The following is a 15,538-nucleotide window of genomic DNA, read 5'->3' on the forward strand; positions in this document are numbered from 1 at the left end:
TTTCTTTTTTTGTACTATCTCAAAGAAAAGACGAATATAATTATAATTTCTTTTCATCATTGATGTATCTGTGAAATTACATGACATTAGCTGCTAGCATAAAGAAAATACACAAAATTATTTACTGCCCTCAAGTTGTCCCTCATTGTGTGTGTGTGTGTGTGTGTTTGTGTGTGTGTGTCCACTAGAATCTTAACACAATCTTTTCTTCAAGAATCCTAAGGCTGCTCTTTTACATACAAAAACACTTCATATTGACCACTCCTTTCAAAGTCCAAGAGAGAGAGAAAAAAAATCATTATTAAAATACCATAAAAGTAGTTTACAATAGCTTTGTGTTGTATGGCCCCAGAAAGCACAAGTCATATGAACTACTGTCTTTATACTGAATCTTTAATAGTGATTTATAGTGCTTGACAGCTTCTGCTCACTATAAACTGTTTTTCTATGGAATAGAGCTGCTTAAAATACCTATTTTCATGTTCCAAGAAAAAGGAACAGCATATGGGTTTTGAACAACATAATGGTGAGTAAATTAGTTAGTAAACATCCATTTTCCATTTTTAGGTGAACTACTCCTTTAACTTGTGACTCATTTTTTAGCCCATTGTACAAAGGTGCCTCAGTTTGTTCCTGGGAGGCAGCAGATGTCCTAATCCTAACCATATGGAGCCTGGAAGGCTGAGTAGCCTGCCAGGAACAACACATGGCACCTTTTACAAAATTCTAAATTAATTAAAAACATAAAGAAATTATTTAGAAAATCATAAATTGATTGTAAATTATTAACTTTTTTGTATTATTAATATTTGCATTAAAAAATATATGACACTGTCCTTGCCTCAACCTAAAATCACAATGGAAGCCACAAGTCACAGGTCTTACCCTGTTCTAGTTCTAATCTGAGGGTGATAACGCTCTTACTTTGTGAGATAATTTTCTTAGACGTCAGGATAATTTTCTATAAAGTATCTTAAAAGGCTGCCAGATTACCACATTCATTTAATTCCTCAACAATATACACACATTCGCTCTTTGTCTTAAGCCTGATCTGCTGAAAACTGCTTCGTTAATGTTTTCACATATTTAGTGTCAATGCAAACCACAGACAGTTTTGGGTGTGACACATAACAATAATCAGAATATGTTACATTTTCCTGCTATGACGTGATTAAAGAATTACTCTTTATTTATTAGTAATTCAATCATAGTTTCGATTCTGTTGTAACTTGTGATACAAATACGATTAGAATTTTCTCAAAATGATTGCGTTCCCATTATTTGGTTGATACACAAGTGCGAGCAGAGCTCACGCAGTACAAGTGTTTTGAGCGCTCTCTCTTATGTCCTTACTCTCAAATGGCGCAGAGAAGTCCATGAATCATTTTTCTTGTTTCATTGAAACATCAAAACGAACCAATTCACAATGAATAAACTTCCCAGCGTTGCAGAAGACATTCTAGGAGATTGTGCTTGGATGGCGCATCTTTGTGCACACTCAATAAACTCGGTGCGGCCGCTTGCGCTGCACAATGGCAGCTCTTCTCAGTTGTAAGATGCATGGTATCGGGACATTTTATCAAGAACGAGAACATGAGCAAAGTATCTAGCCCGATACCAGTCCTTTTACAAACGCATCATTCTTTTTGCGTTGCGCTTCATCCGTGGAAATCTGGAGGATTCCAAACTCCTGAACTCTTCCAATGGATGAAGCAGGTGACAACTAAAGAGAACTCACTGGTGGAGACAAAAGTGCTGTGAAATGTGTCTGTACGTGATAGCGACACCCAGTGTTCAGAAAATGAATTTCATATAATTTCTCAATAGCGGGCCAAATTATGTTCTATTTTCAAATTTCTCGAGGGCTGCATCAGAGCAGTCGACGGGCCGCAGATGGCCTGCAGGCCGTAGTTTGGACACCCCAGGATTATGTTAAAGCGATTACTTCCTGGTTTCTATGAGACAAGAACACATGCCTCTGAGGCTGCTCAAGCAACGTGCTATCAGTAGCGCCACAGGAAAAGGTAAACAAGAGGGCACTTGTTAATAACTTGACAGAATGGGGTTGATTTCAGGGTGCCGGAACATTTGATAGCAACATTTCAATTTTGAACTCTCTCCTGTTTTGTCTGCCATTGTTTTGTCTGCATGCTTTGCTTCTCTCCCACTGTTCATTGTTTTGTAATGTAGGCTATATTTGTTATACAGTATGTTTCTCTGTGTAATGTTTAATTTCTGTACAGCGTCCTTGAGCTTTGAAAATGTGCTATATGAAATAAATGTATTATTATTATTATGCCTACTATCATAGATCTACTGATAAATCATGATTTTAAAAGTGATCAATAGCTCTTTAATATTATCTTCTGGTGGAATCTCCAAACTGCAAATGCAGAAACTGATTTTAGACTTTGCGCAGAGAATAGATGTGCTTCCCAGACATCTTAGCGCATTGATCCATTTTTCAGGAAAACTGCACATTGCCCTTTGCCAATTGACATACAATACACCCACATTTTGCACGCATACACTCAGAGAAACACTCCCACCCACGGCCACTTGCGCTTTGTGCTGGCACGAAAAGTGTGCTTCGAATTAGCGCTCATGAAAAGTGGATATGACATATTACAACGTCGTTGCGTTGCATCTAGCGCGGTCATGAAAATAGAGCCCTTAGTATTTTATGTAATTTTGCTTCTCAAGAAAATAAGAATGTTTAGATCATTTTAATAAAAACTGCTCATAACGAACACCTTCTTGTGCTAAAAAAATCTAGACGCACGTGCAACGAATTTAACAGAATTCAGGAAAATTCAAAAACTTCACATGCCATCTAAAAAAAGTTACAAAACTACAAAAAACAGTACAATTAATTAGTACTTTTAAGTTACTAAAGATATAAAGTTTAGAATAAAACCAACTGAAAAATGCAAAAAAAAAAAAAAAAAAAAAAAGCACAGACAGGCACAAAAACATGTTCAGTGTGAATGTCCAATAAGAAAATATTTTTTTGTAGTGATCATGTTAAAATAAATAAATAAAACTTCGTCTTCATTTGTCTGTCTCTCTCTGGTGTGATTGTTGCTCTTGAGTCTTGACCCGCTTCCCTCAACTTTACCTTCATCAGGACACTAGATCTGCTTTGTCACGATGTTTGCAGTATATTTAATCCGTGTCACAACGTCTGTACTATCTTTTATCAGGGCAACGACGTCTGCGGTATCTTTTGTCAATGTCGCGGTCAGGACGTGAGATTCTGAGATACCAGAGGCCAATTATACACCGTTAAAGCACCATCAAGTTAATGACACTAAACATACACGAGACGTACACTGCCTGGCCAAAAAATAAATAAATCGCTGTTTGGATTTAATTTATGGTTATGATCTGGGGTTGCTTCAAATGGTCAGGTCTAGGCTCAGCAGCATTATACAGCAATAAAATGAAGTCAGCTGACTACCTGAATGTACTGAATGACCAGGTTATCCCATCAATGGATTTTTTCTTCTCTGACGGCACGGGCATATTCCAGGACAACAATACCAAGATTCATCAGGCTCAAATTGTGAAAGAGTGGTTCAGGGAGCATGAGGAATCATTTTCACACATGAATTGGCCACCACAGAGTCCTAACCTTAACCCCATTGACAGTCTTTGGGATGTGCTGGAGAAGACTTTACAGAGTGGTTCGACTCCCGTTTAATCTCATTGTCTCAATCTTTCTTTTTTACCGACAGAAACAAAACGGATGTACATCTTGACAAATGGAACATCTAAATGGATGTCGAATACATTTCAAGAGACCTCTAGTAACCAGAGCGTTATCCCTTTCTGAATGAACACTAAAAACCTGCCTCTGCTAATGTGTTCCAGTCCAAGCTAGCTATATTTAGTAAGACAGCTAGCATACTACTAATGAACACGACTGACTGCGTCTGCCCAGACAGAGAGATTCAGTAATTTGAGCGTATGTCCATGAGCCTTTCAAGTCCAGACTGAGCCGAACAGACACTCTCAATTTGCATGTTGTACAGTGAGAACCGTTTGATCTGTTGGCACACATCAGGTGTCCACCCTGAAGAAGGAAGCTGTCTTTGAGCATAGAAATTGTAAATGTTATATACATAAGAGCTAAAATGCTGAATTTCATCTCCTCTTTGTGGAGTATGTCTTGTGGAAGCATTTAAATCTTCTGAATAAGTCTTTGTAGATGTGTTTAACATAAGCATTAGCATAAGTTCAAAAGGCTGTAATTCTGTATTTTGAAAGAATGCAACACAGATTCAGGATGTAATCCATTTCTGCATTAAATGTCTGCACTCTAAAAAGTTTTGTCAAATAACATAGACAGGTATCATCTAAATGAACTAGTGTAATTAAAGTCAATTATATTATATCAAGATGGAGTGTTTCGTTTTTGTGCCACTATTGTCACCAAACTGAATAGATAAGACAAACCTTGATGTTGGATTGGCAAACCTTTGTCTGAAAGTTTAAACTAGTTTTAAAAAATTAAATATAGATAGATAGTTTTGTGTGGGTTTATTTACATTTGAATTTTTTACAATTGGAATTTGACAGCCTGTTTGAACATTCCGTCAATGGGATTTTGGGGATTTTTGAAAACCTAAAGTCTGATCAGTTAGAAAAATCATAGCAGAATATTCCAGAACAGTTTCAAATGTAGCTTGAAAGCTCTTAGACGAGTTACAGTAAAAAAATGTGGTCTTGGTTTAGGGATTTTAAAAACCCTAACCCAATGGTGCGTTCATGTCAGAATTTCCGTAATTGTGAGATTATGACTTAATGCGTTCGAAAAAGCATTCACGTCTTTGTAGAGCCCATAATTACAAACTCGGAATTCCATGAAATCTCTAACTTGACCGTTGTGAAATCATGTCAAATTAATCAAAATAGCAGCGGCCTCAACGGTCTCTGGCCAAGTCCATACCAATTCATTTTCGTTTAACAATGCATTGATTTCGCTATGTTTACGCCTCTTATTGGGGTTGCCACTTTTGAAGTTGTGAAATAAGGTACACTCTCTCTAGAGTTGTTGACAGAGAGGGTTGTGCTGATGTTTTCAGACTGTCCCTTACCACAAAAAGTGTTTTAGCACAATGTGTGAACTTTTCAGATGGTCCCTTACCCACTGTAGGCAAAATTTCCAACAAATATCGAAGTTAAATTAACTTTACCTGCTTGGGTGGTCCCACTTTAACGATTTTGCCATGATGCCATATGACCAGCTTAAATACGGGACAAATCAAGTCCCAAATTGATTCAATATGGGATGCATTATTTCATCTTTAAATACGGGACGGGTGGCAACCCTACCTCTCATCCGCCCCACAACAGCGTTTTCCCCACTGAAAATGGAGTGTTTTGAAACAGTCTCCATTACCTCATACTTTGAAAACGATGACGTTAGGAAAACTGAATGCGGAGTTTTAAAACGAAAACGGATTAGTGTGGATGTTGCCTCAGTTTAAGGTTGTGAACAGTTCAGAGTAGACTCTTCAAGTTGTCATCTTGTAATTACAGTAATTCCAACAGTCCAACAGGCATAAACGTAGCCAAATATATGCGTTTTAGTGCATAACACGTATTAGTGGGGACATGGCCTTTGTCAAGCCAACATAATAATTGTTTTTAAACAGGTTTTCCAATCAGAACAGAAAGCCCCACCCAAAAATCATGCCATTTGTTGAGCAAATGTTGCTATGTCAGGCTGGAATGGTTGCTCAAATCACCACAGAGTCACAGTGTTACATATTAAATAGAAGTCAACCTACAAATAGCTTACTTATAGTTGACTCTGCATATTCAGCTGGGATACGACTATTTTAAAATCAGAACAATAAAAACATCAGCTTTGTATTATACTTGAGGAGAATTTCCGCAGAATTCTCCACACCTCATTTGTTCAATTTTCCTTTGTGTGCTGTGTTAGAAGTATTAATGATGCCTGTCTTTGATGTAGACGTTGATGTACTACTAAGGATGCAGGAAATGCTTACTGCAGCATATTTAAGTGTGCATGTGTCCTATATCAGCAAAATTGTTGTTGGGTATAAAAGGTGATATATTTGCTTCCTGCTGGGTGTCACTGTGACAATAGGGGGTATGGGGGCTCTGAACGATCGCAAGATGTGAAAGTATATAGTGAAGCACTGCTATTTTGGAGCGCATAATGGTAGGTTCTCTTCATATTTGTTTTGCTCTTCAAAGCCTAAAAGCCAGATGCAATAATATGATCTTGAACTTTGGTTCAAACAATTTTAAAGGCTTTTTAACTAAATAAGAGCAATTAATCGGTCAGAACGATATTTAGCCATTTTGCATCAGCCAATAACCCAGGGTTCCCACAGTCATGGAAAACTTTAAAGATCACAGAAAAGTAATTGACATTTCTTTAGTCAATAAAATACATTTCTAGTTATGTGCAGTTTTAAATTATTAAATTGGACTGAAATCACAATTTGTGATTGCTATCTCTAAAATGATCAAATCATCCTGTAATTACAAATGTGTCATAAAAGTCATATTATATTTTTGTCCATTATATGATATTATACATGGAAGATTATCAGTACATAAACACTCTCTTTTCACCCCGTTCCTCACACAATGCTATCTTATGACATCTAAACACTTTTAATGTAGCGCATGACTCATTTTAACATTTGCATTACATAATCAACGACATTTACAAGCTTGTTCGAGTGTGATCAAATTGCGCAGTAGCTCAACAGATTGAGCATTGCACTTGTGATGTAAAGGATCAGGATACGAGTACCGAAGAGCACGCGAGTCCACACGTGAGCCAAAAGTGTCATAGAAGCACCACAAATGACATAAGTTGTGTTTTTCATCTCACATTTGCTTTTCTGACACTATCGGTTATGTTTAGGTTTAAGGTTTAGGGTAAGGAGGTCAATTTTGTTGATTTAAAACCGCTATATGTGTAAAGAACCACGTAATATTTTGAAAAAATATCGCCACAGTCATGTGATTTTCATAAGATAAGGCTGATTACATCCATCGGCCATTTTGCTGTCTAGATATCAGCACTGGTTATTAACCCTCTGGAGTTTGAGGGTGTTTTGGGCCCTGGAGAAGTTTTGACATGCCTTGACATTTGTGCTTTTTTCAGTTGCTTAAAAACATATTAATGGCTAAAGTCTGACAACACTGTATTCAGCACAAACTGGGCTATAATAATATGTGAACAACATGTATGTACACATTTGTATTTTTGAGAAAATATCGTTTATGCATGGTTTTTGAAAAAACAAAAATTTTAAGTCACTAAAATAAGGCCATATAACACATACTAATCATTTGTTCACAAGACTTGTGAGAACTGGATCTTGTAGCCTGGAGTTTTTGCTACAAAATGATGTGAAATCCATCCTGATCACTCATTCATACAAAACAATATAGTCATTTAACTTTTGTAAGACACTTTTAGTGTTAGATAGGCCATATGTGAGGAGGCGTGAATGATCATGAATACTGATGTGATTCACACCTGAGGAGACAAAGACCCCTCCTCTGGGAACAGAATAAAATGTAATATCTGATATAGGGCATATGCACAATATATAAAAAAAATTCATGATTCTTTGTTGAATAGGAAGTTCAAAATAACAGCATTTATCTGAAATAGAAAGCTTTTGTAACATTATAAATGTCTTTACTGTCACTTTTGATCAATATAATGCATCCTTGCTGAATAGAAATATTAATTTCTTTCAAAAAAAAAAAAAAAAAAAAAAAACATCTTACTGACCCCAAACTTTTGAACGGTAGTGTATAATGTTACAAAAGCTTTCTATTTCAGATAAATGCTGTTAATTTGAACTTTCAGTTAATCAAAGAATCCTGAAAAAAATTGTACACAACTGTTTTCAACATTGATAATAATAATAAATGTTTCTTGAGCAGCAAATCCGCATATTAGAATGATTTCTGAAGGATCATGTAACACTGAAGACTGGAGTAATGATGCTGAAAATTCAGCTTTACATCACAGGAATAAATTGCATTTTAAAATATATATATATATATATATATATATATATATATATATAAACTTGCCTCAGGGGCATTTACCATTTGCATTGATCGTCTCAGCACATTACCGTATGAATAGCGCCCTCTGCGAAACTGTACATCGCTTTGTTTCATACAGATTACATTGCAGGAGAATATTTGTTTTGAATTTGAATTCCTTAGACATTTTAAGCTTTCTTTAGACATATGTTTCATGTTTGTCTGATAAGTATTCGCTGAGTTTCAGTTCATTTTTGTGATGCGTTTCGGAAAGATGCTCGCGGAGACAGAGACGGCTGAAAGCGCACCCTGTTTATTTTCTTTATTTTACAAAAGCACAAGGTTTTGTTGTTATTGTGAGTGCACACAAATAAAAGTAGACCCTTTATAGTCTCTAATGATGTCTTACACTTATCTGTATGCCCAAAAATGACGGAGTATTTTAAGTTGTTTCCGCTGTTATGAGGAACAAATCCAGCAGGATGCGCCGGCATGTCCGTCGACCTCTGAGGGTTAAAATAAAAACTATATTGCCCGACCACTAAGAGTTTCAGTCACGTTTCAGCCCAAGCTCTCATACTTTACAATCTATTTTCTCTGACATTCCCCAAAAGCACTTTGAGGGAAAAATACAACGATTATTGTCATGGTCAGACAGCCAAACATTTTTATAATCCTTTAGTGCACCAGATATCAGACTCCTGAGAGGGCAAGCATTTTTTATTCCATGTCTGTTCATCAATAAAGGGGCTTTTAGGACTCAATGAGTTAGAGATAAGGATAGATGGACTGAAAATGAAAATGTTGAGTGGATAAAATGTTTTGTGCTGTACTACACTGCTGCCTGTCGTATCCCACTAAGTCCCTGGTGTGGCCACGTGGCTTCAGTGGCCGAATAAGGCCAGCCGAGCAGGGCTAAGCCTGCAGAGAGAAGCACAGGCTGTGATCTTTGACCTCTGGGTCTGATTCCCCGCATTTTTCCACGATCATAGCCTCCAGTGTGCATCACTAGAGGCCGCTTGCTTTTCACTTCTTTCTTACATGGTTGTTGGAGCAACTGTCTGTGATGTACCATCTGTTTCGGAGAGCTGATGTAAGCTGCCATCATTTCGTCACTTCCTCAAGTTTCACCTTCTCCCAGAGTGTAAACTACTTTGTCATAGTCTAGTATTATACATCTGGTTTAGAGGTGTTCACAAAAGAGATTCAGTTTGACAGGGGCTCTATATTAGTGGTCAGATGAAATTGGTTTTATCACTATCAAGAAATTAAGGTTTATATGCCAATATCTAGAAAGCTGCTTGGCTAATGCATTACGTTAATGGTGAAACACGTTTTAATTTAACATATTGTATGTACATGCATCACAGGAGATTTGTGTCATTTTTTCTGAAAGTCATTAAAATTCCCACCACAGTGTAATTTCCAGCACTTCTCAAATTCTGTATTATGTTTAATAGAATTCTCTGGTGGAAATTATGTTGATTGAAATGACATTTTTCAGTTTTTTATTTTACATTTTTTTATAAAATGGCAGATTTTTTGTCTTGCTAAGGCTAATTTCATAGCTAACATTTTATGTATCCCAAATGCACACAATTAAATAATTAATTAAATTCTTACAAGTGATATTTACATTGATTTTTCTTGGTTACTTTAAACAGCACTTGTCTCATATTTTATCTCAAGCATGCTCTTCACTTTTTTTTATTTTTTTTTACTTTGGTTAACAAGTACTCTAACTTTTGGAGAAACTGTAATAATCTAAAAGTCTAGGTCTGGGACAAGGCAACAACAATAAAATCTAAAATTTGAAAGGCATTTGGAAATATTGCTTGTTTTGTCCCTCATTTGTAAGTCGCTTTGGATAAAAGTGTCTGCTAAATGTAATTGTAAACCAAACCTAAAACAAAAATTAAAAAAAGAAGGTCTGGTAAAAACTTTCCAAGTCAGTTTTAATTAGAGCCTGACCGATATGGGATTTTTGAGACCGATACGATACCGATTTTAGAGGGGGAAAATTCACTGATTACCGATATGGTGGCCGAAATATTTAATTTTTGGGCTGGAATGAAAACAGACCTTTTCTATGTGGATTGTGCACTTATATGACTATGCAAAGGTACTCAGAAGGCTGCTTTCTTAAACAAATATTTTTATCAAAGAATATTTGACATTATTATTACACATTGTCAACAAATTCTAGAAATGAACACTGAGAAAATAAAGAATAAATAAAATACAATAAATAGCTTAATAAACATCAGTACTGTTTAGTATCAGTCAAATGCTGACTATATTAATACTGCCAGTCAATTAGGGGTAGGTTGTAAAACAAGAAGCATTTACATCCGCCGAGCAAGAGAAAAACAGTGGCAGTGGTGTTACACCGTATTCTGCTATACAAATTCAGGGGAAACTTTTAACGGTGGAAAACCAGACTTTTAAATATTACATTTTATAAATGCAATGACTGGAATTGTTTGGTTGAAGGGGGTACCAAACTGTGAATCCTAACAAGACAGTTTGGTGAATACATGTTTACACATTAGCTTCCACTCAGCTGACAAGCAATGAAAGTAGCTACGTGGTTAGCTAGTTAGCTATAAGCTCGTTGTCACGGAGAGTAAAAGATGGACCAGCATTGCGTCTCACCAACTAGGTAACAACATAGCGTGAAATCAACACTCAACAGACACAATCCACCACCGCACCGTTGTCTGCTGAGCTGCAAAAAGATGCTCTGCTACCTTTCAATTTCATTTTTCAATTTCAATTGCTTTATTGGCATGACTGTATGTTACAATGTTGCCAAAGCACAAGTTATAATCAAATCAAACAGAGTAGAAACGTGTATAACATTAATCAACAGATTTAAACTGTGGATATTTAGAACACAGTAATTAACAAACAAATAAGCAAATGCATTATTTCAATCTGCTACATTACGATAAATCGGTCGGGCACTAGTTTTAATGTGACCTTCTGTTAGTTTGAAATAAAATCAACCCCTTCCTGAAGTTAAAAAAACACCAATCACACAAACACTATATATATATTAATATCATACATATTAACACTATGAACACTTATTTAACTAATTTACATTTTAACTGAAATCTGAATCTGCAAAGTTTTACCACATTTTCTGTGCTAATTATGGGGCAGATCTTTGGAATTATGCAGCATGGATTAAAATGTGTTACTGAGTATGTGTTGCTGAAAGTACTACACCTTTATTAATAGCTGAAAGGAATAACATTTGCCAAAATAGTAGATTAACATACATTCAAGGGGTGTGGGATGTGTAAAAATGTGCGCATGATGGGTGATAAGTGCATTCAGGGCCAAAAACAAACCTCGCCAAGCACCAGCTAATAAGTAAAAATGGCCTACTCACCATTCAGATGCCGGTCATTTTATAAGAAACTGCAACATAATGCACTGTAAAACTGGTTAAAATCCAATTGCAAAAATGATAGTCTGACCCTCTCTGATATGCTCAGTTCAAATCAGAGACTTACAAATGTATCCGTCATGACGTGCATCTTCAAATCATGTTTAGCCTAATGGAAAATTACCATCATACTTTTATCTCGGACAAAGTTTAAAGTTATATGGAATATTTCACAACACCTAAACAAAAATATGAGGAACAGTTTCGCTGAAAGAGTCTGACTCATCTCGTATATGGAAAAAAACAGCTAAATAATTCAAAAATGCCATTTTGTATGTTAAATACATTGTACTTATCCCCATTTAAAGGTATAGTTCACCTAAAAATAAAAATGCTGTCATCATTTACTCACCTTTGTGTTGTTCCAAACAAGTATGACTTTCTTTTTTATGTTGAACACAAAAGTTGTAATCAAGTCAGTTTTATTTGTATAGCGCTTTTCACACTACACATCGTTTCACAGCAGCTTCGCAGAAAAACATACTGTAGTATCTCAGTCACCATTCACTTTCATTCCATCTTTTTTTTTTTTTTTTTTTGTCTCCATACAATATAAGTGAATCTTTACTGAGACTCTCAATCTGAGCAACTGTGCCGTGTGTCTTCATTAACACACTAGAGGCAATTTAGACAGCAGACGGGGGGTGATAACTCAACCAAATTAACAAGATGAAACAAGTGGAACACATTTAGCGCTTTCAAAAACTAAATATGTCTTCATTTTTGTCTTAGGGTCTGACTTCCTGTGCGACACTCACATCATCCCGGTGAAGAATGAAGAAGGAGTTGTGATGATGTTCATCTTGAACTTCGATTACGTTCTAGACGAAGAAAGCAACGACTCTCTAGAGGGATTGAACGTGACCCCACCAGCCAAATCAGAAATCAGTGAGTGGAAATCAGTGTGTTTTTAATCATCGGCTTAGCATTATCAGATCTGTTTCGAGAATGTGAGGCTCTCATATCTTCAGTGAACATCTGCTAGCTGCTGTTTCACAGCTGCTCTTTGTCTTGGGTTAATGCAGGAAGGATGTGTTGCTATGCAGTAGAGCAGTGCAGCCCTGAAAAGCCAAAACACATTAACTACGCCAACACTGAATATGAGGAAAATGGTTTCAAAAGCTTTTTTCACCATTAGTCCAAGTGATTCTGAACACGGCGTGTAACAGTTCCTGTAGCATTTGGGAAAAAAATGCACCACAATGGAAAAAGAAACTATAACAGAGAAAAAAACGTCCCTATTGTCCCGTATTTTAGTTGGCATCTCTACTCACTATTGCTCAGTCAGTCCACTGTAATCCTGATTTTGCAGCTCGGATCGGTACGGAACGGCAATGTTCAGCAATGGTAACTGTATAGCCCAATGCTGGAAAATCATCCAATGTTCTTTTTTTTTTTTTTTTTTACTACTTTTACTTTAATACTTTCTTTTGAAATATGTAACTTTTACTTTCTTCTATCCCAGCTTAATATGAAGAGACAACTATAAGTAAGCCATTACTTAGTTTGTTTTGAGCGACCTGCTTAGACCCGCCCCAACAAAGTCACTCAACCAATGGTGTGAGTTGGGGGCCGGACTATCTGACTGTTTAAACAACAGCAGACGAGGGGCATATTCAGAAAGCTGTTTTGAAAACGTAAATTTTTGCTATTCCATTCTTTGTTGCTAGTAGCGCAGCAATTACTTAAACTTTAATTTGAGCGCAAAGCATTTACATGTTTCCATTGATCATGGTATAAATAATGGGGGGATTGTACTTGCTTGTTTTGATTATTGGGGTGTTTCCTCCCACCATGCCCACCAGAATCTACGCCCCTACCTTCAAATGTCTGTGTGGTTAACACTGTACCGCATGTGTTTTTACTCAGGTAGCTATTACGGTGACTAGATTACAATGACAAAAATATCGGGAACTATGGATGAGCCCCCCCCACTTCACAAGCGCATCTCTGCTGTGCTAATCCAGCCGTTGTAATCAGCCTGTCTGGATTTGTCCAGATCCAAAAGCAGCAGGAAGTTCCTTAGCAGGCCAGTGTTTGGAACGGTAGAGCGCAGTGGGGTGCCCATCAACCGAGCATGCTAATTAGACAGGAGGTGTTCGCTGCGAACCCTCACAAACAGTTGGTATTTTGGCATCTTTTCTCATCTCAGCCGAGGGCTGGTTTCTATGGATGTGTAAAACTACAGTACATATTTTGAAAATTGACTTAAACAATAAGTTGACTAATTTTGTATAATTACGGGATTCAGGTTCACCTGGATGTTTACACAGATGAGGCTTTGCATTCTAAAAGTGCTGGACAAGAGAACAACAGAATGGACATAGTGAAGGCATTATTTTAAAAGTTGGACTATTTTTAACGATATCTTAAAATCGCAATGCTCAAAAAACAGCACAAGACGTGATGCAACATCACTGCAAGAAATATAAAAATGCTAAAAAAAAGTATAAGAAAAAATCTAGATAAACTAGTTGACCTCACAAATGGGCTAGGCGACCATCGTGACCCATCCATACGTCAAATTTAGTTGGTGGATTTAGTTGCAGGCTCTCGGAAAAAGCTTAAAGGAATATTCCGAGGTTAAATGCAAGTTAAGATCAATCGACAGCATTTGTGGCATAAAGTTGATTACCTCCTTGTCTTTCAAAAAAGCAAAAATTGAGATTATGGTAAGGTACTTACATTGGAAGTGAATGGGGCAAATTTTTGGAGGGTTTAAAAAATAGAAATGTGAAGCTTATAATTTTATAAAAGCACTTACATTAATTCACAGTCGCTTTAGGGTTTTAAGGTTTACAGCGTTATGTCGCCATTGCAACAAAGTTGTAAAATTGGATATAAGTTTACACAGAAAAGGTTAGGAAGTGATTTTATCACAATAATGATGTTAACATGCATACTGTTTATGTCTTGTGGCAATGAAACAGATTTGGATTTGCCTCATTCACTTTCATTGTAAGTACCTCATATTGCAACACATATTTTTGCTTTTTTTTAAAGAAAAGGAGGGACAAGTCAAAATTAATTTTTGACATTATGCCACAAATGCTGTCGATTGAGCTTAATTTGAATGGAACCCAGAATATTCTTTTAAAACAGAAAGAAACCCTCTGACTGACATGTAAAGTGACCAGTCACAGTTTGTTTTGATTTTACGTGCTTAAGGGTCTGGTATATCTGAAATTAAACCACAATAATAGACCTGCTTGGAAAAAAAAACTTGGAAATGTGCGTATGTGATGATTTTTGACCGTATACAAAAGTAATAAGTACAGATATAGAAATTCAGGCAACATTAAAAAGCAGAATATACAGTTCTGCTCGTAGATCTCTAGTTTTCCGGTTACTAAATGCCTAAAATAAAACTCTGAATATCTTCTTAAATATTTGAAGGCACAAACCTGGCAAACTTTGTCATATCCAGAGATTATTTTTTCCTTGTAATCACTCATAATATCAATCCTGTAAACATGATTTTGTTACCTGGCAGACTGATAAAAACCTGTGTAATACGCATCAGACAGTCAGTGGATGAAAAGTGGGAATGCCGTCTAAGTCTTAAAGCTGAAGTGAGTAACTTTGTCAATGTCAAAATACTTCTCTCCCAGTTTAATATGCAGAGACATGTAAATGATTTGTAGATCAATTTACTCGAACACTGTAAACACTATGTCTCTTTGGCGCTATAAAAATTGCTCCGACACAATAACATTGACTCAACCATTTGCGTCCATTTGTTTGATCAACGGCAGATGGGGGAGTGTTCTAAAAAGTTGTTTAAAACTATGTTTATAGTTCCATTTGGAACTATTCCATTTGGTGATGCTAGTAGTGTGGAAATTACACACTTTAAGCCTAATTTATACAATGGAAGAAGCCAAATGTTTTTCTTTTGAATGAATTAAAGCACCCTAGGCAAACGAATCCTGCGTTACTACGAGCAGCATCGTTTAAAAAATAATTTGTTGGGGAAAATAAACAAAGAAAGAACGTCCAAACCACACCCACAATTAGTCTGAA

General features: G+C 36.4%; 1 protein-coding gene across 3 annotated transcripts in view; it reads left to right on the forward strand.

Moving 5' to 3' along the window:
• Positions 1-15,538, forward strand: part of LOC127447636 (potassium voltage-gated channel subfamily H member 7-like) — a 148,825-nt gene that overhangs the window by 34,012 nt on the left and 99,275 nt on the right. For all 3 annotated transcript variants that reach the window (XM_051709579.1, XM_051709580.1, XM_051709581.1), the window contains exon 3: positions 12,248-12,403. In XM_051709579.1, coding sequence (XP_051565539.1) covers positions 12,248-12,403 — 156 coding nt within the window. The remainder of the gene's footprint in view (positions 1-12,247; positions 12,404-15,538) is intronic.

Source organism: Myxocyprinus asiaticus, chromosome 10 (genome assembly GCF_019703515.2).
Source record: "Myxocyprinus asiaticus isolate MX2 ecotype Aquarium Trade chromosome 10, UBuf_Myxa_2, whole genome shotgun sequence".
NCBI classification, from domain to species: Eukaryota; Metazoa; Chordata; class Actinopteri; order Cypriniformes; family Catostomidae; genus Myxocyprinus; species Myxocyprinus asiaticus.